Raw genomic sequence first — 21817 nt, 5'->3', positions numbered from 1 at the left:
CTTACGCCTCAACGGTTTGGTGTATTCAGCAAATTTGCATGCCGTGTTGCGGGTTGTTGAATTTTACCGCAATGGGAAAGTTCGCCTTCAGGATCCTTACAATGCAAGGCGAAGGCCTCTGCTGGATCCTGCGGATCTAGTCGCTATCCCTGTTGACAACTCGGCTGAAAATCGCGACCTTCGAGATCAACTTATTCGACTTCGTCGATCTCGTGAGGCTCACGAGCGTGACCTTTACCAGGCTACCAATGAGATCGACAAACTAAAAGCTCGCATTTCCGAGCTGAATCAAATGCTAGATGATTCTCGGACGGCAAATCGTCTGCTCTCCGCGAAGGTTGTTACGCTGGAGAAAAAACAACCTAAAAAGCCAAAATCCTCTAAGGTCCGCAATGCAGGGGTGAATACGGACACTATGTCTGCCTCTGAGTCCTGTTCAACGACCTGTCGTCACCTCAGAGGTCTCCAAAACGAATTCCGCTCCCTGCGTTCTCAATTACTTCGGGGAAATCATAATCCACAAAACAAGAAAATAAAAAGGAAGCCTCGCTCGCGTTCTTCGAGCTCATCGTCCTCATCGGGTTCGGAGACAGAATAGTGGGACATGAGGACATGTCCTTCCTAAGCGGGGTGATGTAACAGCCCTACCCCATTATTATTCCTTAGGCAGTATAATGTTCCAGCTATTAATCTATTAATCTTATAGCGCCTTTCCGCTCAAGCTTTGTTTTACTTTCGTGCCACTGGACCATAGTGTATTTATTATTGATAACACAATTTGGCACGCAATTTATTTAGCTTTTGCGTGTTTCAAGAGCTAATTGAGAATTTGTTCCGTTGGCCATGTTCCTTCGCCCAAACGACACTTGATACTTTTCTGCTTACAATCCAGTTAGTTGAGCTTTTTCTCAACAAGCTTTTATAAATAACCTATTCAGTTTAATTCAATATTCTGAAAACTTACTTTGTCGATTTTCCAAGAAAAAGATAGAGCACAGAAAACAAGGTAAGATCAATTAAATTGAAGTTGTTAATTTCAACAAAAAAAAAAACTAAAACAACCCAATCTCGAATCCCGCATTCGCAATTCAAACGTTCGTTTTTTTTTAATACCTACGGGGTTGTTATATTAGATCATTTTTCGTGACGAAACTTGGCAAACCTTTAGCGGTGAAGCTTTCCTTTTTAATAGAGTTTTACTGATTCACACGCGCACGCACATACGCTCTCTCTCACACACGTTCAAACACACACACACACACAGACGCACATTTATCAGTAACAAAAAGTTTTGACCAAAAATTTTTCTTTTACCGTGAGGACAAACATGAATATGGTGGGCGTGTAATTATCCATAATAAAAAACTTTCTTTGTTTTTTCACTAATTTATAAAGCGGATGAGCCAAATTTAGTCAACCAAATTTTTTATACGTGATGTTATAGTACTTTTTGTTGGCTCAACTACTATGAAAAACTGTATTGAATGCGATGACGTGTTACATTTTTGAGCAAGAATTAAGAAACTCTTGGGACCACTCTTAAACAAAACATCTGGTGCATATCTTAATGTGGCGTCTTTCGTGCAGACTAATTGCTCTACGTATTTTGAAGATATTAAACCAGCGTGAAAAGAAAGTAATTTGAAAAGGTATTACTTTCATTTACCAATGTCTTATACTAATAAGCGCCGATTGTTAAATTAACTCTCTAAGTATCATGTATAAGCTATCTTCAATGAATCTTCGGCCAAAAACGGAGTTGATTAAAATTTTAATTGTCCAATTTCTGTGATAGGTATAAATACCCCCCCCCCCCCCCCCCACCGCTCAAACAGCAAACTAGATAAGATTCTGTGCGCATTTTGTGGTTTTTCATCAATATCAAAATTACAAACGATTTTCGATTTACAAAAACTTTTGTACATCCAAACATTGGCACAAAATGATTTTAATTGTGCTGATTATACAAATTTGGACATTTGTCGAGTGTTCGTGGCGAGAAGAACCCTTCTATCTGCCATTTGGACCCGCCCACGGGGATAAGTTTACAAACAAGGAAGGCGGGTGCCCCTGTGATCCTGCCCAATGCTCCGCCAGACAGTTCCAATTTGGACGATGTTTCATGTTGGGCCTGAAACACGTCTGTTTTGTCCGAGTTTGTAATAGGGGTCAGTATCATATCCCAATAAGCCGAAACTTGATGGATCTTGATTTGAAACATGCCAAAATTTGGTATAAATCTTGCCAAGGATCTTGTCACGTCACTTGCTTTGAAAACATCAGGATCTTTTCAACAATCCCCCCCCCCTTTGGTACCTAGTAGAGAATCGCCACCCCTTCTGTGCTATACTTTACCACGATATTACTTGGCCTACAGTTTAGATAGCCGAATAATAGTTTAAGCGCAATTGCGGACCGCTGTCCATCGCCATGCCTCTCATGCGCTGTGGGATGTAATCCGGAAATCGCGGGCCGGTTATCCAGGGGCAACTTAAAATACGGGTATCCGAAAATTTTTCGGCTTACTTGACCTCATTTTCAAAATTCGGCTTGCTTGCCTATCGGCTTGCTTGACAGCCACCCGCTTCACTATTCCGGTTTATATCTCCACTCTTTGCGTTGGCCACGACTAATGCCAAATTTTCCCATCAGAGTCGAGTAACCTATACATAGTTTTTATAATGTCATGGAACACCTTTAATCCTGATGTGTTGCGAGGTGTCGCACCAACTGAAAAATAAAACCACGCTGAGAATCAAACTCAAAAGAAAACTTTTTAGAATTATTTATTTTTTATTTGTTTTTTAGAATTGTAAATTAAAAAAAAATAATCTCAGATTTGTAATGAATGATGGCACTTTAGGCATAGTTAATTTTTGTATGATATAATTTTAGTCGGTAATATTATTTTTATAATATTATTATTATTTTTATGATAGGATCGGTGAATCTGGAGGGTGTTTATAATGAGTACAATACGTCATTCCTCACCGACAATACTCCTGGAGAAGACAGAATCTTCATCTTCGTCACCCCAGATTCATTGCCCAGTGACTTCTTGTTCGACAATATGTGTCTGCAAAACTTCTACTACTACTATGGAACGGCTGCCTCACAATTAGGTATCTGTTCATAGCTCAACTCTACAATCACATGGAGGCACCATTACCTAGAATGACATCCCGGGTTGCTCATCTAACAAAATTCTTTGTAGTCATACCAGGTCTTATTTGATTCCTAGTAATCATATATCCCTAGTCGTGTATGTTTTGTATGATTTTCTATTAGTCATACAAGAATCATACAAAAAATCGAACCCGGTCTCAAAACGCTTACATTATTACGCTAAAACTCACTGAATTCAAAGTAATTTGATTAGTACTGCCAGGCTTTGCCAAAAAATCTTTTTCTTTGTAATCATACTAGGTCATATGATTTGTATGATTTCTTTTAATTTATACAAGGATCATGCATAATTTCATAGTAGTCATACAATGATCGTACTAGGAAATACGTTATGATTTGTATGGCATCGTATATGATCCTTGTATGACTACTGAGAAACGGCGAACCGGGATGTAAATTTATCAGAAACATGCACGTATATTAGCGTTCCTGCTTTCTACTTGCACGTTAACCGTACGCAACCGAACCTTCCGGTGAATCTGCCTGCAACTTTTAGGTAGTCCTCCTGCTTTTCAAGCAGTTTTTACTTCCTGGAGGTTTAAATGCGTATAAACCTCCCGGAAGTGTAAACTACTTGAAAAGTTTAGTTAAATTGCGCAGATATATATCTCAATATTTGTTTGTGTATATCGTGCAGGAGGACTACCTAAAAGTTGCAGGGGTATTCACCGGAGGGATCGGTCACCTTCGGTTAACGTGCAGATAGAGTGCAGGAACGCCAACATACCTGCACGGCATACATGTATATACCCGTGCGTGAAAAGCTTCGGCAAATTGTACACGTAAATGAAGCTTAATTTTTTACCTTATTTCCTTGTTTCAGTTGTAGCTTATGTTTCTCGTGACTTTGATCTTATCTGTTTCAAATCCGGTAGACATTAAACTGAGACATAAACAAAGAAATATTGTAGTTTTAGTTGCCCACAAGGATTTTTGTAATGTCAACATTGATGTTTTCAATAATATTACTCGACTTTTCAGGTCTAGTTAAAGACATGAAAAGACAATGCTCGACCAAAATGTACTATGAAAAGACCACACTCGACTCATTTGAGCTAGGAGCCGATTTTAGCTGGACTTTAAAACATTCTGGACTTTAGCTCAACTCAGAGTTTTTGCAAAAGAGTTTAGCCGGACCCAAAATATTACAAAAGACTATGGCTCGACTCAAAATTTGGGCTGGACTTAACCTTGACAAAATGTGTGCAAACAAAGTCGAGTTAAAGTGAACATGGGTCCATCATTGGTCTTTTCATAAGTCTGCTTTTCGCCATTAAAATCTATCAGCATGTATGATTCATCATATTTTACAATTCAGACAAAGCACAAATCCCTCAAAAACCTGCATTATTTTAAAAAAGAGAGCTCATAATTTTGGAAGGGAAAACAAACTAAATAAGGCCGAAAATTTGTCATGGCTGATGGGAGTAAGACCAATAAACCTAAGCTAGCTGGTTTCATTGAATCAAGTAATGGGGTAATATATTCAGCCTGCCATAATTTTTATATTATAATTTGAAAAAATTCGTAAGGCATTTGGCAGTTTTCCAACTGTTGAACTGCTCTTGTGCAAAGCTATTTAGTCTTGCTCTGGTTCTGCTTCTGTACGTACCGAAGCGGAAAAAGTCGATTTCTGAAAAAAACAGATGTATGAAAAGACTAATGGTGGACCCATTAAAAGACCTTAATTCGACTTTGTTGGTTATGATATGAATAACGGCGGACCCATGAAGAGACCTTATTTGGGCTTTCTTCGTAATGAAAAGACATAAGCTCGACCCAAGAAAAGATATTAGCACGACTTTAACTAGGAAGCAAGACTGTGTAATTATAGTCAATTTTTGCCCCTCTTACTAGAATTTTCAAGTCTTTTCATAAGTCGAGGCCTAGGCCTGGTTTGTGAGTTAGGCTTTCAATATTTGATCACTTTGGGTTCGCTGCTAAACTTCCTTATCGAGAGCTCTCATTGGCTTGTATACGAGGCTAAAGGGAATCTATACATTTGTTGCACTTTGTAAGTAGCCAGTAGTAATTATACTTCTCACACTGCTTATTTTAATGAACAATAAAAGATGTTTTGACTTTTGACTGCATCGCAGTCTCTTTCGTGACGGTTAAGGCTACCCGGGTTCAATGTCATCCCTAAAATCCTCCCATTTTGTTGTAAGAGTGGGGGGGGGAATTGTCTATGGGGGTAAATTGATGTAAGAGTGCGGTGGTATTTTGTTCAGAGGGGGGCAAAATGATGTAAGAGTTGGGTGCAATGGGAGGACTTTTGAGGAATTACCCCTGACTAAAACTGCCATGTAAAAGTGAACTGCAATGTGCTGCAAGGGGAGGACTTTTCAGGAAAAACCCCCTAAAATTGCCATGTAAGATTGGGCTGCAATGTGCTGCAATCGGAGGACTTTTGAGGAAACGCCCCTCTGACTCTGACTAAAATTAACATGTAGGGGTGGGCTGCAATGAGCTGCAATGGGAGGAGCTGGGTTGCCAAGGGGGTTAAATTGCAGTAAGAGTGAGGGGGTAATTATTCCAGAGGGGGTTTAGTTGTGTAGGAGTTGAGATGCAAGTGGGTAAAATGGTGTAAGAGTAATTTGTACAGAGGGGTAATATGAGGTAAGAGTTGAGCTGGCAATGGTGGTAAAGTGGTGTAAGAGTGAGGCGATAATTTGTTCAGAGGGTTGTAGAATGATGTAAGAGTTGGGCTGCCACCAGATGATTTTTAAGGAAAATGCACCTTAAAACTCTCACATCTTTTTGGGTTGCATTAGGCTTTCAACGGGGTTAAAATGGTGTAAGAGTGAGGTGTAATACAAAATAACGCCCAACTCTTACTTTTTTTGGTCTGTCAAAGGGGATAAAATGATGTAAGAGTCCGGGGTAATTTCTCCATTACCCCGGACTCTTACATCATTTCACCCCCTTAACAGACCAAAAAAATGTAAGAGTGGGGGCTTAATTTGGTTTTTACGCCCTCACTCTTACTTCTTTTTACACCCGTTGGAAGCGTAATGAAACCCAAAATGATGTAAGAGTTTTGAGCTGCATTTTCCTAAAAAATCCTCCCATTTCAGTCCCACTAATTTCAGCCGGGTGTTAAAACAGACTTTCGGAATAAGTTTCAATTCATGAGCATTCGACTGTTAATCCACTAACACTAATAAAGGCCAAAGTAAACTGCATCAAAAACGGCAAATCCAGCTTAAGTCTTATGCATGTCCTAGTTTAGGATCGATCACGATATATTTTCAAAACATAAAAATATTAAGCCAAAAAAGAGCGCAATCGATTCGGTATATTAGTAGGCTCAACCAAAATTAAGTTATTTGAATGATTTCGGTATTTTGCTCGCATTTTGTAAAGTAGACGATCTAGATAACTGACTTAATAAACTTTCCCACTGGATGTATAGCTTTTCCCATTTACTTTCTCGCTGGTCATTTATTTACAGCTTTAATTGAAAAGCGCTTTACTCATTTGTTTACTTCTTCGGCAAGGAAGATGTTGCGATGACGTGCGTACGATTGCGGAGCGGGCAACACTGTCGGAAGTGTACCGGAGCTCTTCAACCCGAGCAGTGGGATAGATCTACCGTTCAGAGCAGGTACATACTCCTTAATCCAACGTGCCTACATTGCATTGGCGTGGGAGTGCGCGCGAGCGTACGACTTATGATGATAAAATTCGTCAAAATCAAACGATTTTTGGAAATCCTGTTGCTTGGTTGCCTAGTAGAAAATGATTGGGTGCTATTGGGCCTAGATCAGACGGGTCAGCGCTCAAGGGCGTTACCAGACGTGCGTTTTGTAAAGAACTCTCTTAAAACTACGGAACAACCTCTCCTAGATGCCACCTTGATTTGGCGCACGGAGCTTATTGAAACTGCACTTAATGCTCTGATGAGAAAATTCCGCGGCGATGTGGGGCGTGTTTCATTTTTCATTCACTTAAGGAGCTCTTTCTCCGCTCCGATGAAGTGTGTACCATTGTCTGAGCAAACCGTAGCAGGCGTACTTCGCCGGGAGACGAACCGCTCGACTCTCATTAAACTGTAAAACGTGTCCATGGACGGACCGACTTTTACATGAAGAGCACGAGTATTTAAACAAGTAAACAGAACTCCCCTTCTTTGTTGTTCCACGAATTATGACACACAATGGGACAAAGTAATCAAACCCGGTGTTGGTAAAGGGAGGAGACTGATATGAAGGTCTCTCCTGATCAGCTGATGGTTGCCGCACGGAACTTTCTGCGCAGGACGCAGTTTGACTCGCATGAACGCAGTAAGGAACATAGTTTAAAGCTGGCATAAGGTTCCGGTACCTTTGACCGTAAGTATTTAATGCCCTTATGATGGTATTTTATGTGAGTTTGCCGCAAGATTAGTTTAACAAATGCATGACGCGCATCCCGCACGATAGGATGGTTAGTGTGAAAATCATTTTCCACTAGCCGTCCAACTCAACCAGAAGAACGAATGAGATCAGAAGTCCCACGAAACGGCACAAACTTAGCAACGCGGCTGCTCTTCTTGACGGATTTGTAGATTTGTCGTCAAAAAGATTCTTTCTTTCTGTATTAAAGGACTTACCTTGAACAAAGTGATGGAGATGACGCTCCGCCTCGTCAAGCTTAACACGCTCCGTTATGCTGCCGTCTATGGTACGGTAACTTTTGTAAGATGGTGTAAAACCATGTAGCACGTATACTGTAATACGACATAGTTTTTGATAAGAATTGAATTTATCAACCGATATTAGACTAAAGTTTTGTTCCTTAACGGGTTTGTTTAGTTGCTGGCTATAATTTAGTCATCATCTTGTTCCCTGGTTAAATCCCAAGTCAGTATTTGGCCTAAAACGGAATCGCCTAATTCTCAAGAAGTCAGGACTCCTCAAACAGTTAATTGATTGCAAAACTTCAGCGAAATTAGCACGCGTATCGGACTCTGCCGGATATTCATATGTGGCGAAGTGGTTCCATTGATCTACGCCGGTATACTCCAGCAATTAACTTACACATTTTACAATTAAAATGGGCGGTTTGCTGTTTGTGTTTACTTATACTAAGACAATTGTACTATCTGACCAGAAGAAAATTCTCTACAGTAACGGTCAACGCTCGATTTCCTTTTTCGATCGTTCAGCGAGAGGAGCGGCTTTCAGTTCCAACTTCGGAATGATCATCAGCATCATAGATGTAACGCGGGTTCTGCCCAGGACGAAAGCCAAGTTTATTTTTATCTCTCCGGAAGTGCAAGTCACTCGAGCCCAGTGAAAACCTACAGCACTGAATACGTCTTGTGAACTATCAACAAGCATGTGGAGTTCTAGATTCTTGAATGGTCCAGAAAAATAGCTTTTTGGTATAGTGATCTTAGCCAACTGCGGCAGCTTAAACATCATGCAAGAAACCCGTCATCTTTGTCTTTTGGTAACACGTCAATCTAATTTTTTCTATTGACACGCAAAATGTCTTTCAAGATTAAATGACACATACAGTAAATGGTGCAGCCAACCCAATTGGGTTGTACACCCTTGACACAAGACTTAATTCAAGCGTTGTGTTAATTTCTTTGGAATGGTGCTATTGGTACCCCTGCTTACAACGAAAGTGTCACTGTTGTGATCCAATTTCGGCGCAAGATGGTGCATTTATTCCTCCTTGGATGAGACGATGAAGATGGGCTAAGCGGATTCAGGAGACCCATCAATTCGGACATCCAGTTCAGGCACAATGCTTTTAAACTTATTAAGCTTGAAATCACCTAGATGAAAACAATGTACCAATTCCATCAACCTAATGAGGGCACTTTCAGAGCTTTCGCTGATTCTAAGTAATCGTAAGCGTAGATGTTCCCAAGGGTAGCTTCCGTGTACTGTTTAGCATTATCGCGTGACGTGCGCTTTAGGGCCTAGTTAGAGCATGTGGGCGACCCTTTTGTCCCCAGCATTCTGCATGTAAAATGATGTACCACAACATTTGATGTGGGCCCTCTCGCCAGAGGGAGCGCGAATATGGCTGATCACATGGTAGCATATCCACTTGGAGGAACAATCCTTCAATGTCGGCTGATACGGCAAATGGATGTTTTTCTGAATCCTAATATTTCCTAGATTAGGTTTTGTCGTAAATTGGGTCCAAGTAACGACTTATTAAGAGATGCGACATGGAATTTAGCAGCTGCCCAATTTAGAACCCTAAGATCCCTTCCTGGCCAGTTCGGGTTAACAAACGGTTGGTGCGGTAGGTAATATTCTCGTCTCGAGCTGTTTTCCACCTTATGAGCATCTTTGACCCTTACTACGTAGCTCTTGTCTAATTCCTCTTTGATGGTATTCGAATACTTTTCCCTTAAAGTCTGGTCTTTCGTACGTTCTTCTCACGTTCGGAGCGGCCTACCACCTTGTGGGCATCTTTGGCCCTTACTATCTAGACCAGCTCTAAATCTTCCTTGAAGGTATACAAATTCTTATCCCTAAAATGCTGGTCCTTCGTGATCCGCTTTTCCAAAGATTTTAATTGAACCGGCGCTGAGAAATAGTTGTTGAGCAGTTCAATCTCATCTTCAGCCCATAGCATCCCGACATTTTACTTTTTCAATTACGCACTGTAATGTTTTCAACAATTTCATGCGCACGTGCATCGCACTCGCAGAAGATCGTGGGTCTACTTTCCTAAGTGCTCCATACGACTCCATTTCGTGCCAATACTTTACTTGACTACAAAGATCAAAATGCTGCTAAATGTTAGATTTGAAACAAGCCGAGACTAAAACTGAAGACAACGGTAAAGGACCGTTAAAAACCCAGCCTATGGGCAAGCGAACGACGAAGGGCGAGGGATTCTTGTCGGCAGCGACGTACTATAACGAGCGGATGGCATAATACAAATCCTGTTCCAGAACGATCTCGGCATTTCGATAGCAATATGTAACCAGGTCATCAACTTTCCCTTCAGGTAAGAACCCACTTTGAAAAGCTCGAATGACTGGTTGTCGCGTGCGTGGTTTTAGAGTAAATTCTACCATCATGGTGTCAGTAAACTCCTCGGTATTTATAACATTGACTGTTAGTTTCAATGCTGTACCGTGCAAACCGAGTACATTTGCAATACTATAGGAGACCCAAGAGTTATTGCTAGCGGTATCGCACAAATCCTAAGCCGTGGCATCTTTGCCCGAATAGTTCGCCCCCTGCTCTTCGGTTACCTGAAGGAGTTCTTTCAAATCACTGACAAATGACAATGTACATGTCATACTCGGTGATTGCCGACTAGAAAATCTCCTTTGACGCGCCACCATTATGATTACGGTTGTTGTTAGTTGAAGGGGATTTCAATGGATGAACTCTCTCGGCTCCAGGAAGTTGTGTGTTACGGGAGCTGTTGCACCCAGCTTTCCTACATTTCTTTGGATAAGAGAACTGTCGAAACAAATATTTTCCCCTCAAATATGAGAAGCACAGTTTTGCTTCGGCCACGCTGCCAGATGCGGTGGTTTCCCGATAAATTAATACAGCCACTAGAAGGCGATGTTGTTGCAGTTGCAGCCGGTTTTTACGTGCTTTTTTGCTGTATTGGCAGCGCATGTCCTTGAGGCATCTTTGGTCTTGGTTTTGTCCTCAATTCTTGCTTTATTGATGTTTGTTTCATCAAGTCATGTGCCTCGGCCTTTTGCTTCAACCAATCGTTGAAATTGAGGAGTGCCCGCTTTACCCAATGTTTCTGGGCCGCAAAGAATGACCATGATACTTTCATATTTGGCGGCAATTTTGCACTGCCCTGTTAAGTAGAGAGGCACTCTTCAAGTAGGCGTCGTACTAATGTGACTTAAAGGCCTCGACGGGAATTGAGACGATTACAGATTAGTTTATGATTTTTTCCCTATTGTTCGTCTTTACTGGTGGAAAAGAGGCAACAAATCCAAATGTCCTATGTGCATCCCTATACAATATTCCGCAGTCTGCAATCTCGGCGATAGCGGTCTTTGTTGTTCCAGTTACTGGAGTTTTTAAGTCAGTCAGCTTGACATCATCAGTCAGTGACTTTGAGTATAGTGCGCTTTTAAATTGTCCAAACCATACATGCCAATGCAGGGGTTCACCATTGTACTGAGACAAATTGTACTCGTGCAGTGGTTCATTCTTCTCACTACTGATTGCGTCCGCCAACTATTTTAGCAAAACCATGGAGTCGAAAAAATGAGCCAAAAATGTGGGATGCGGTGGACACCCCAAGCACAACGGGTTTGGAACGAGTTCCGTGCGTTGGAGGAACCTTGGGAGTGACAAAAATTGGGGCTGTACTAGTTGAAAAACTAAAGAGATTCGGTCGCATGAAGTCTGATCTTACGTAAGTTTGAGAGCCGGAAAGCGCCAGACATTTGGATCCTGTATATATATATATATATATATATATATATATATATATATATATATAAATATATATATATATATACATATATATATATATATATATATATATATATATATATATACAGAGAGAGAGAGAGAGAGAGAGAGAGATGCATGGGTTGAAGGGGCAGTATTTAGTGGAGTGCACTACTGCTGTGGGGCCGGTGGATAATTTAAGTGTGGTACAAAACAATTGCCGAGAAGAAAGGTTCTATGCGGGCGCAGAGGGCGGTAATTAATTGTTATTGTTTGCCACGGTGTTATTGACAATAAATGTGATTTTTGTTGGTGGTGTTGGTGGTGGTGGCGATGGTTGTGCGGGAGCAAAAAAATGCGTGTGGAATTAACGGGAGTTGCGGGGCTATGGGATTTAGGGACCGGCGAAGCCTACTGAGTGGATTTAATGGTAGCGTAAGGGGGAGGGGGTGATCAGGTTCAATTGTCCCAGCATGCTTGATCTGCGGGCTAGTTGGTCGTCCAACTGTAGACCATCAATAATGTGAGGTCTGATGCAGTACTGATCCCAGACTAGCATTTTAATTGAATCGGTACCAATTAAGACTTGACTTTCAGTCCCGGTACTAATACGGAGATCATATACAAAGTCAGGCAAAAACATGTTAGGGGTAATTATAGCTGAAATCAATTTCTATCTCAGTTCCAGTGAAGTGAGTGTAACTTTTATGGCTGTTAAAGGAGCTTCACTTTAAAAGGCCCTTAAAAGCCAGGATATCATACAATTTGAACATGACCTTGCATGGTTGCCGGTATTTTTGTAAACCTGGTCGAGGTTTGATCAAAAAATAATGTATGATTAGCGGTGAATATTGGTGAAAAAAAAACTTTTTACCGCAAAGCTTCCGCATCTTTTAGCGTTGAATGCATTGACAGCGGTGATTTTTTGTAAGATTAGCGCTGAAATCATCTGTAAATATTTGTAGGATTTGCTATTCTAGCGGTGAATTTTTTTTCACATGATCCTGGTAGCGCTAATTTTTTTCACCGCACTCCCCGGGTCGATTAAAAAAATGGTGTCTATAATATTGCCATAGTTGTCAATTGAGCTAATAACTGTTGTATTGTGTAAGTTGAGTGGCTGTGAAATCGAACAATTAATCACAAGCTGAGAAGAAAAAGAAAAATGTTAAAAAAACAGAAGACCTTATTGGAATTTTTTAAAACCCCTATTCTTGTGTATTCAAAGCAATTATGTAGGGCCAAATATACAGAACAACCAACTTGCAGACTAGTGACGACCTGATTGGGCCATTAAGAGCCAAAAAGGCAAAAATGACTACAATGTTTTTTGACAAAATTATTGAAAATTTCTGGAGGACAGCAATCTAAAAACCAAAAATGAAAAAAAAAAGAATCAATTGTTGGTACGTGGAGATCCCTTCAAAAGTACGTCAAAAACTGCACGTCAATTTTTAGCCCAAGAAACTTCAAAAACAGACCTTTCCTATTTTTTAAATCTTGCCAGCAGATCCAATAAACTATACGCATAAAAAACTACTAAAAATTTGCCGACGGCCTCCATGAACATTTTGCTGTCGAGTTTTTCATGATTCCTCGTTTTGAAATCTGACAGCCATTTAAAAAATGTGTAAACAAGTCTTACCAAAAAACAGCAGGACATGTTTTTAACCACACTTCAAAACATTTCCGTTGACTTAACGACAACTAGATTTAGCAATGACTTGGATAAGATTTGAATTATCATTTTTCTTTAAACCGGTATGAAAACATTATAAACAGTCAAAAAATGATAGTACAAAAATCACAAATAAAAAAGTTTTTGATGAAAATTTTAATGAAACACCGTTTTCCGTTTTCCAAGAAGTTCAACGTTAGGGTGATGAAACTTTCCTTCGCAAAGCCACCCGTTTCCTTGCTTCATTAATTTTCGGCTGGACCAAATTGACTTCAAAATCCTAAAAGTTTGAGAACAGTTCCTAAGAAATATAGCCGGAAGAGTTCCGAAAACGACTCGAAGAATTATCTTCCACAAAAAACGTTCTTTTTGACAACGCAAAAAATATCTTAAGACAACACAAGAAAATTAGAAATGATTTGCATCCAAATAACAAAAAAAGTAGCTGAAAAAAAAGTTCAGTTTAAAAATTGAAAAATTTAGATTGTTTCCTTTTATCAGAAAAAACACATACAAGAAACAGTGTTTTTTTTCCAGTTCCCAAAAGATAGAAAAGAAATGGATTCAACGGAGAAAAACGTTTAAATTGACTGAAAATGTGACAAAATTTTTAAAACGCCAAAAAATTTTAGAAATTCTATTTTGACAAATAACTTCAAAACGCAGTGAAAGCAACTCTTATACCATAAATTTAGCCTATTCAACTCTTTGAAGTAGAAAACAAAAGTTGAAACCAGGAAAACTGTTTGAAACAGCCGCACCTGGACAAATATTTTTTTTCGATTACCGAAACTTTTAACGCGTCTTTTTCTCGCTCTGTCAAATATAGTGGTATGAACGAAAAAACAAAGCAGTCCCAAATAACGAATTATTTTCAGACAACAATTCCAGACAAAATTTTCTAAAGCAAACGCACAAAACCAAGATCTTCAATAGATAACTAGTTACCTAAAAAAGAAAACTATACAGAGTTAATACCAACTATATATCAACAAAAATTGTGTTGTAAACTGTTTATTTTTTTTGTAAACTAAATTTAAATAACTTATTTTCATGGGAAGAATTTGGCATTACTTTATGGTATGTATATCGAACATAGATATTTTAGTTATGAACAATTCTTAAATGTTTTCAAATATTTTTTTAATTCAGATACAAATCCAGTCAAAGAGCTGACTCCAATTGTTCATTCTGACTATTTTGACCGGAAATGTTTCATGTGGGCGTACTCGAATGTTTAGTAAAGTCACGAAACACCAATCTTAAGGTGATAAATACTACTGACGCTCGAGGCCATATTGCACCTTTGTCATTCGATACCACTTCTGATTGCACGCAAAAATGGTACCGAAATACAAAAGGACATTGGCCTCCACTGTCAAAAAATTAATTTAATTTTTTCCGACAAAATATTGTTCACGAGGAAGGAAGCATTTCCTTCAAATGTTGCCCTTTTTGAAACTCCGTTTTGAAACGGTTTAGAGAGTCAGGGTTATTAAACTGTCGTCTAAATTGAGTGCAAATTTAAATTATTTGTAAATATGTTACATTATGTGTTTTAAAACACATAAACAATTACACGTAATGGTTTATATGTTTTAAAATACATAGTGTAAATTTAGACGACAGATTTAAAGCCCTGATATCCAAAGCCTTTCAAAGGGAGTTTCAGAAAGGGCAACATTTGTAGGAAATGCAGTTTTTGTACTAGTAATGGTTCGTATACCCCGACCAGATGTGGGTATTGTCATGATAGTTAATACCCCTGGATTGCCACTTCTTAATACCCGGAACGTGTTTCAAGTATTAATCTGTACATCTCCAGTGAAATACACGTCTTGACCTGACAACTCAGAACTAATGACGTCATATTCCAAGTCTCAGGAATTGTGAAGACTTGTCAAGGCTTGCTCAAGACATGGCAAGTCTTAAATCAATTCTTGGCCAAAACTTAGCAAGTCTTAATTCGAGTCTCGGCCAAAACTTGGCAAGTCTTGATTCAAGTTTTGGCCAAGACTTGGCAAGTCTTGAGTTAAGTCTTGACCAAGATTTGACAAATTTTGAGACAAGTCCTAACCAAGACTTGGCAGGTCTTTTTTTGCGCAATTAATAACCAAAATAGAGGTTTGTAAAGAAATTTTTTAAATTATTTCAAAATTGTCATGTTTTTATGAGAAAATTGTTATTTTGACCAAGCTAATTCTGATCTGAGCATATAAAACTACAAATGTCCCATATAATCACTCCAAAACCAATTTTTTTCAATGGGCAGAAATGACAGGCTATGACTGCTGTCATGGCGGCGATATCAGATTTTTCAAAAAGTTCTCTGTCAAGTGAATTTGGTGGAAATGCTAATGATTTCTTGTGCTTCCTATTTCATTTTGGAGAGTTTTGCAGTCAAGCCGCGGTAAATGATGGCCTTTTTGTCAATTTTGGCCAAGGTTTGCGCAAAATTTTAAAATTTGATTTAAGACGTCCCAAGCCCAAAAGTGACAATATCAGAGCTCTGATGCAGTACTGATCCCAGACTAGTTTTTTTGAAATGAATCGGTACCTAGTAAGACTTGACTTTCAGTCCCGGTACTTATACAGAGATCATATACAAAGTCAGGCAAAAACATGTTAGGGGTAGTTAGAGCTGAGATCAATTTCTATCTCACTTCCGATGAAGTGAGCGTCACTTTTATGGCTTTTAAAGGTGTGTCACTTTAAAAGGCCCTTAAAACTTGTATAGCCAGGAAATCATACAATTTGTACACGACCTTGCATGATTTCCTGTTTTTTTGTAACCCTGGTCGAGGTTTGATCAAAGAATAATGTAAGATTAGTGGTGAATAGCGTTGAAAAAAAACTTTTTTACCGCAAAGCGCCCGCTTTGTTTAGCGTTGAATGCATTGACAGTGGTGATTTTTTGTAAGATTAGCGCTGAATACAGCGGTAAAAATTTGTAAGATTTGCTATTTTAGCAGTGATTTTTTTTCACATGATCCTGGTAGCTCTGATTTTTTTCACCGCATTCCCTGGTTCGAGCAATGAAAACGGAAAAAATGTAAGACAAGCGGTGAAAAATTGTTTTTTTTTCAACGCAAATTTCGAATATATTTTTGCGGTGAATTTCTGTGAAAGCGGTGAAATTATGTAAGTTCACCGCTAGAGTAAGAGGTGAACATACAAAAATTTAACACCTTTCTCAGCTTACTACAGGTTACCGTCCTTCCACGGATTCGAACCTCTCACCTCCTGCTTGTAAGCCAGTTCTTATACCACTGCGCCTCATCTCACTAAGATGTAATATGTTTGGTTTGAATTTAACTCAAATTCACCCTACTTTTTGTAGAACATACGAGTTGAACTTTTGTAAGATTAGCGCTGAAATTTGGTGATTTTTTGTAAGTTCACCGCTTACTCTAATGGTGAAATTATATTAATTCCCCGCTTTAAAAGGTTTCAAAAAGATGTATGATTATTCTTGGGTAAAATTTTCCATGCGTCTTTTAATAAATGTATCTTAATTCATTGAATACATAAATCCACCTCTTAACATAGTGGTGAATTTAAATAAACTCGTCGCTTAGAAAAAGTGTTAAAATTGTGTGAGATCAGCACTGAATGCGATGAAATTACACAAATCCGCTTCACTTATTGGTGAAATAACATAAATTCACCGCTTAGCAAACGCCTCGAATTGTCTTTTGTTTCACTGCTGTTCTCACGCAATTTAAACACTATTTTCTAAGCGGTGAATTTATGTAAGTTCACCACTAAGTTAAGCCGTGAATTTATGAAATGTCATCGCATTCACCGCTTATCTTACATAATTTGGACACTTTTTTGAAAGCGGTGAATTTATGTAAGTTCACCGCTAAATTCAGCTGTGAAATTTTGTAATTTCACCGCTACCAGACGATAAAGGTTTTCTTCACCGCATTCACCGCCTGATTTATGTAATTTCACCGCATTCACCGCCTTTTCTTACAAAATTTTCAGCATTCACCGCTTATCTTAAATAGTTTTGCGCTGAATGGCGGTGACACCTCGACCCGGGTCTGTTTTCACCGCATCCTTAAGACTGGCAATCTGGTTCGTTGTAAAACGTGTATAATATCAATTGTAGCTGGTCGTAAAGGGTGATTAGGGCACGGTTCCCAATTGCCGGCTATTTTTAGGTTACATCCCTGAACCTGCCTGTGCATACTGGTACTATGGACAGGCATACGATAAGTACATCCCAATTGCTTACTACGACTACCTTCCCGAGAACAACTATGCCATATACAAGTGGAATAATGGTGCCAATGTGACCCGACCCGAATTCAGCGTTGGCTTTGATGACGAATTGACGTACTTTCTGATTGGGCCAGAGACAAAGTACGTCAACATGGCCGGAAATGTATTTTACAGAGACATGATTGGAGATGACTTCGTCTTTATGAACAACCTAATTGGCGAAAATGTTGACACTGATTTCGGCTTTGTAGTCACTTTCTACATGATAACAAGCGGTGTAAGTTTCCGGGGGGGGGGGGGGGGGGGTTAAAATACGTAATTCATATATTAAAATACGGGTCAAAAAAGGGTACCGAATTTTACCCGGCTTGCCCAAGCTTGCCTCCTAAATGTAATTGAAGGTTACCATTTAAGTAACTTTTCATCCAGAGAGCAAAACCCTATATGCAACGCTCTTAGAGGTGCAAAAGTTTTTCGGTCATCATTACGTAACCCATGTCCCATTTATCGAGAAAATTTACTACATTTCTCACTATTTTCCACGAACATGTTTTAACATTAGGGTTATCAGCGTGATGAAATTTCGTCACAGTAAGCAAATTTAGTTCAAACTTTCTCTAAGTTTGGATGCATTTGAAACTAGTTTGCACGAAAAGTGTTCTCGGGGCTAGCATGAAAAATAGAGACAATCCTCTGAAACTATTTTGCACGCCATAAGTAACTAATTCCCATGCGTCATCTTTTCCATGGTTTCAGTATCTAAGAACTAAAATAGTGTCAATTAGACGAAACTTCAAGTGTTGACTAATTTCAGAATTGTCCCTTTATATACTTATTGTGAATCTATTAAAAAGACTTACCGGCTTTGCAATTACCCCTAGCACTGTTCACAGGAAAAATTTAGGCTAAAAACATGCTCAAAATTGTGGTATTGGCTTAAATTTATCCTTGAATACTCGCCGCACTATGTAAGCCTTCTGATGAGATATAAGTAACTTAATTCCAGATTTTAAGTATCAATTTTTTATCGTTGAAAATGGTTAAGCAAACTTGAAATTTTTTTAAAAAAAACGGAGTATTGCAACTCGTTTTTCCAGAGGGCCAAACTTATTTAAACATGATTTTTCGGAGATGATTCTGACTACGTACTGATTCTTTCAACACTGAATAAGGTACCATGAATAATAATTTTGTTTGGCATGCGAAGGTGAAGTCAACTTGAAAAAAACATGGTCTGCATAAACTGATAAGTATAACGCACGATTATTGATCGGAACGTTGTTCTCCAGCTGTACCAACAAACTTTATCACGCTAGAATTTAGCTTGAAATAAAATATGACACTGGACTATAACTCGACTACAATGCTTTGGTACACTATAGATCGACCCGAGAGTTTTTAAAGTGTGTTAAAGCAAGTAACCTTAGTCACAGCTATGACGTTTCAAGTATTTCTCTCCTCAAACAATCCTTAACTAAAAAGAGGGTTCTGCTCTTAATAAAGCGGGACCTTGCTCAAACATTTGATAAAAATAACATATTTGGGGGATTGAAACAACTGAAAAAGAATAAAAAAGATGGAAGATTATGACTGTACAATATTGTCTATTCCAAAAGAGTGAAATTATCCAACGTTTCCAAAACACTGCAACATTCGATTGAGAAATAAAAATTCCATTTGAAAGCTAACGTTTTTGCCTGAAGGCAAATTTTTCTGTTTTTATCCCCATTTATGGACCCATGACCTCTCTAAAGTGAAATTTGAGAAGTTCACTTAACTCAACTCTATAGGACACCACGCTATAGATTACATACTTGTATTGCCTCAAACAAATAAAAAATGTAGCCTGCATGCAACAAGCACTCTTTATTAAATTTCTCACTGTTGAATATGTTCTTGATCAGATTTTTTTGTACCAGTGATGTTTTGATGTTGCTTCGTGGAAGCTCCAGCCAGAATCAGCAGAACCAGTAGAGTTTAAACGAGCTCATGCTCAAATTATAATTGTCAATAGGAGACAATTCCCGCAAATAAAGATTAAAGATGAATAATATAATCTTACATTTGATTACATTGGGTGTTTATCCAATCAATTTGTGTCAAATTTTAGTTGTTCCTAAGCTGTAAATTCTTTCACTGGTTTTTGAAGTGTAAAGGTCAATGCGATTGTATATATTGATTAATTTCTTAAAATCGAATAGATTGTTTGAATATAATTTTATGAGTTCCACTGTCCCAGCAGAGGTCTTATGTTTTGAGAAATATTTTAGGCAAAAAAGCGGACGTTATATTAGCCTGCGTAAATATCTAACTGACGGCGGTTATTCTTGTAGCAACATCATACTTAGTTTTTAGGTCGAATAAAATTAAAAAAATCAAATTTAATTCTTATGTTTTAAAGCATGAAATATAAGTCGTGCTTTTTGAAATGCTCTACGAACGTAACTTAGTTACTTGTAAAAAAGTGTTTTCAATATTTAGTATTTAGAAATAATCAATTTCTCTCCGCTGTTCATAATTATAGACGACTTTTGTGACAAACAAAAGAACAAATTATTAAGAATAGCTCAGTTATCAGTATAATTAGCAGCTAATTAAAAAAAACTTTTTCAAGAACAATATTCAACTCATTTTTCCCACAGCTAAAATATACTTCATTTTTTTGTTTCCAAAAGTTATATTGTTTTATCTATCTCTGAGAGCCGAATTCCGAAAGATATTTCTAATTGTATCAAATACAGCTGCAGTTGGTGTTTTCTCTTTCTGTTGAAATGAAAATGATCTGAGAAAAAAAAACTACAACCTGCAAATATTTTTTTTCATTTTATTTCTTTTGTTCATGCACATTTTCGATTTGTTTATATTTCTAGAATTAGCACTGTCAGAAAAATCACATTCATTTTTTGCAATTCCTTCATACGGAATGTGCTCTAGATTCTGAAAATCTACGAATTACTGATAAGGTTTTCTACATTCATTTAACCTACGCTGCAAGTAATAAAGTAATTGTTCGAGCACCCGAGACACGGGAAAAAAATTTTCAGAATACGAAAAGGACACCATTAGTTCAATTCTTTTTATACTAGTGGTAATCTCACTTTGGAGATTGCTTATTCACATGACATTCAATTGAGTGCAAATACAACAAGTGTTATATATCCCGGGCCGAGGAATTCTACCAAATTTATGTAAGATCAGCGGTAACTAGTGGTGACAAGTCGGAAAATTCACCACAATTTTCTTACATAATTTTGCGTTGAATGCGTTGATTTTACCGTAGATCTCACATATTTTGCGTTCAATTTAGCGTAGATCTTACATAATTTGCGTTGAATTTAGCGTAGATCTTTCATGTTTTGCGTTGAATTTAGCGTAGATCTTACATATTTTGCGTTGATTTTAGCGTTGATTTTACAAAAAATTTAAACGAGGAAAACTCTGTGTATGGGACTCGAACCACTGACCTCCTTCTTACTTGTCGCCTCTTCTACCACTGTGCCACTGTACCTTAATTTTTTTAGGATCCGCACTCTTTACAAATCGGACTGTAACATCACATTTCAGATAATTTTGGCTTTTCTAAGCGTAGATCTTACATAATTTTGCGTTGAATTCAGCTTAGATCATATTCGATTTCTGTTCAATTTTTGTTCTGTCTTTTCAACTCTTTCCAGTTTTTCTTGCACGCAACCGGTTTCTGATTTTTTGAAAAAAAAACTTGCCACCCCCAACCCCACATACCCCCCCCCCCCTCCTCACCTCACATAACCCCCAACACGTACCCCAACCTACCCCCCATATACCCAACCCAACTAACACCCCTCCCCCCGCGGCGAGGTAACCCCCCACCAAACCCCCCTTGAACCCCCCCCCCCACCCCCCCTCACCACCACCACGCCCCTCGTACTCCCCTCCCACACGCTTTGATCTTACATAAATTCAACGCATTAAACGCCAATCTTACATAATTTTGCGTTTTTAGCGTTGACACCTCGGCCCGGGATGGGTAAGTTTTGAAGCTTGTGTTCAACCGTTTGAATTGAGTGCTCTGTTTGTTCCACACAGGTGGCGGGCAACCAGTTCTTCAACAGCTACCAATTTGCTGTCGTGTGTGACAGCCAGGATACTGCCTGGACTATAAATGATGACAGGTGTTTTGCTTCGTTTGAGTTCCAGAGGATTCAGTATGGCAGACACCCTCCTTCTTTTGGTGCTGTCGGATTCAAAGTGGCCAACAGTATGTACATAAATGTCTCATTTTTTGTAATAAACGTTTTTTTTATTACACAAACTTAAGTTTCTCTCGGACTTTTTCTCGATTTTATCATTC

General features: G+C 38.6%; 1 protein-coding gene across 1 annotated transcript in view; it reads left to right on the top strand.

The window, feature by feature from the left end:
- Window positions 1-1832: 1832 nt before the first annotated feature.
- The window catches only part of LOC142347894 (uncharacterized), a 69095-nt gene continuing 49110 nt past the window's right edge, over window positions 1833-21817 (top strand). Inside the window, exons 1-4 of the mRNA XM_075399051.1 lie at window positions 1833-2168; window positions 2940-3122; window positions 17427-17764; window positions 21553-21724. Coding sequence (XP_075255166.1) covers window positions 1943-2168; window positions 2940-3122; window positions 17427-17764; window positions 21553-21724 — 919 coding nt within the window. The 5' untranslated portion in view covers window positions 1833-1942. The remainder of the gene's footprint in view (window positions 2169-2939; window positions 3123-17426; window positions 17765-21552; window positions 21725-21817) is intronic.

The sequence above is a fragment of the Convolutriloba macropyga genome, chromosome 10 (genome assembly GCF_964194025.1).
Source record: "Convolutriloba macropyga chromosome 10, txConMacr16.3, whole genome shotgun sequence".
NCBI lineage: Eukaryota > Metazoa > Xenacoelomorpha > Acoela > Convolutidae > Convolutriloba > Convolutriloba macropyga.
This window is presented reverse-complemented; position numbering and strand designations above follow the sequence as displayed.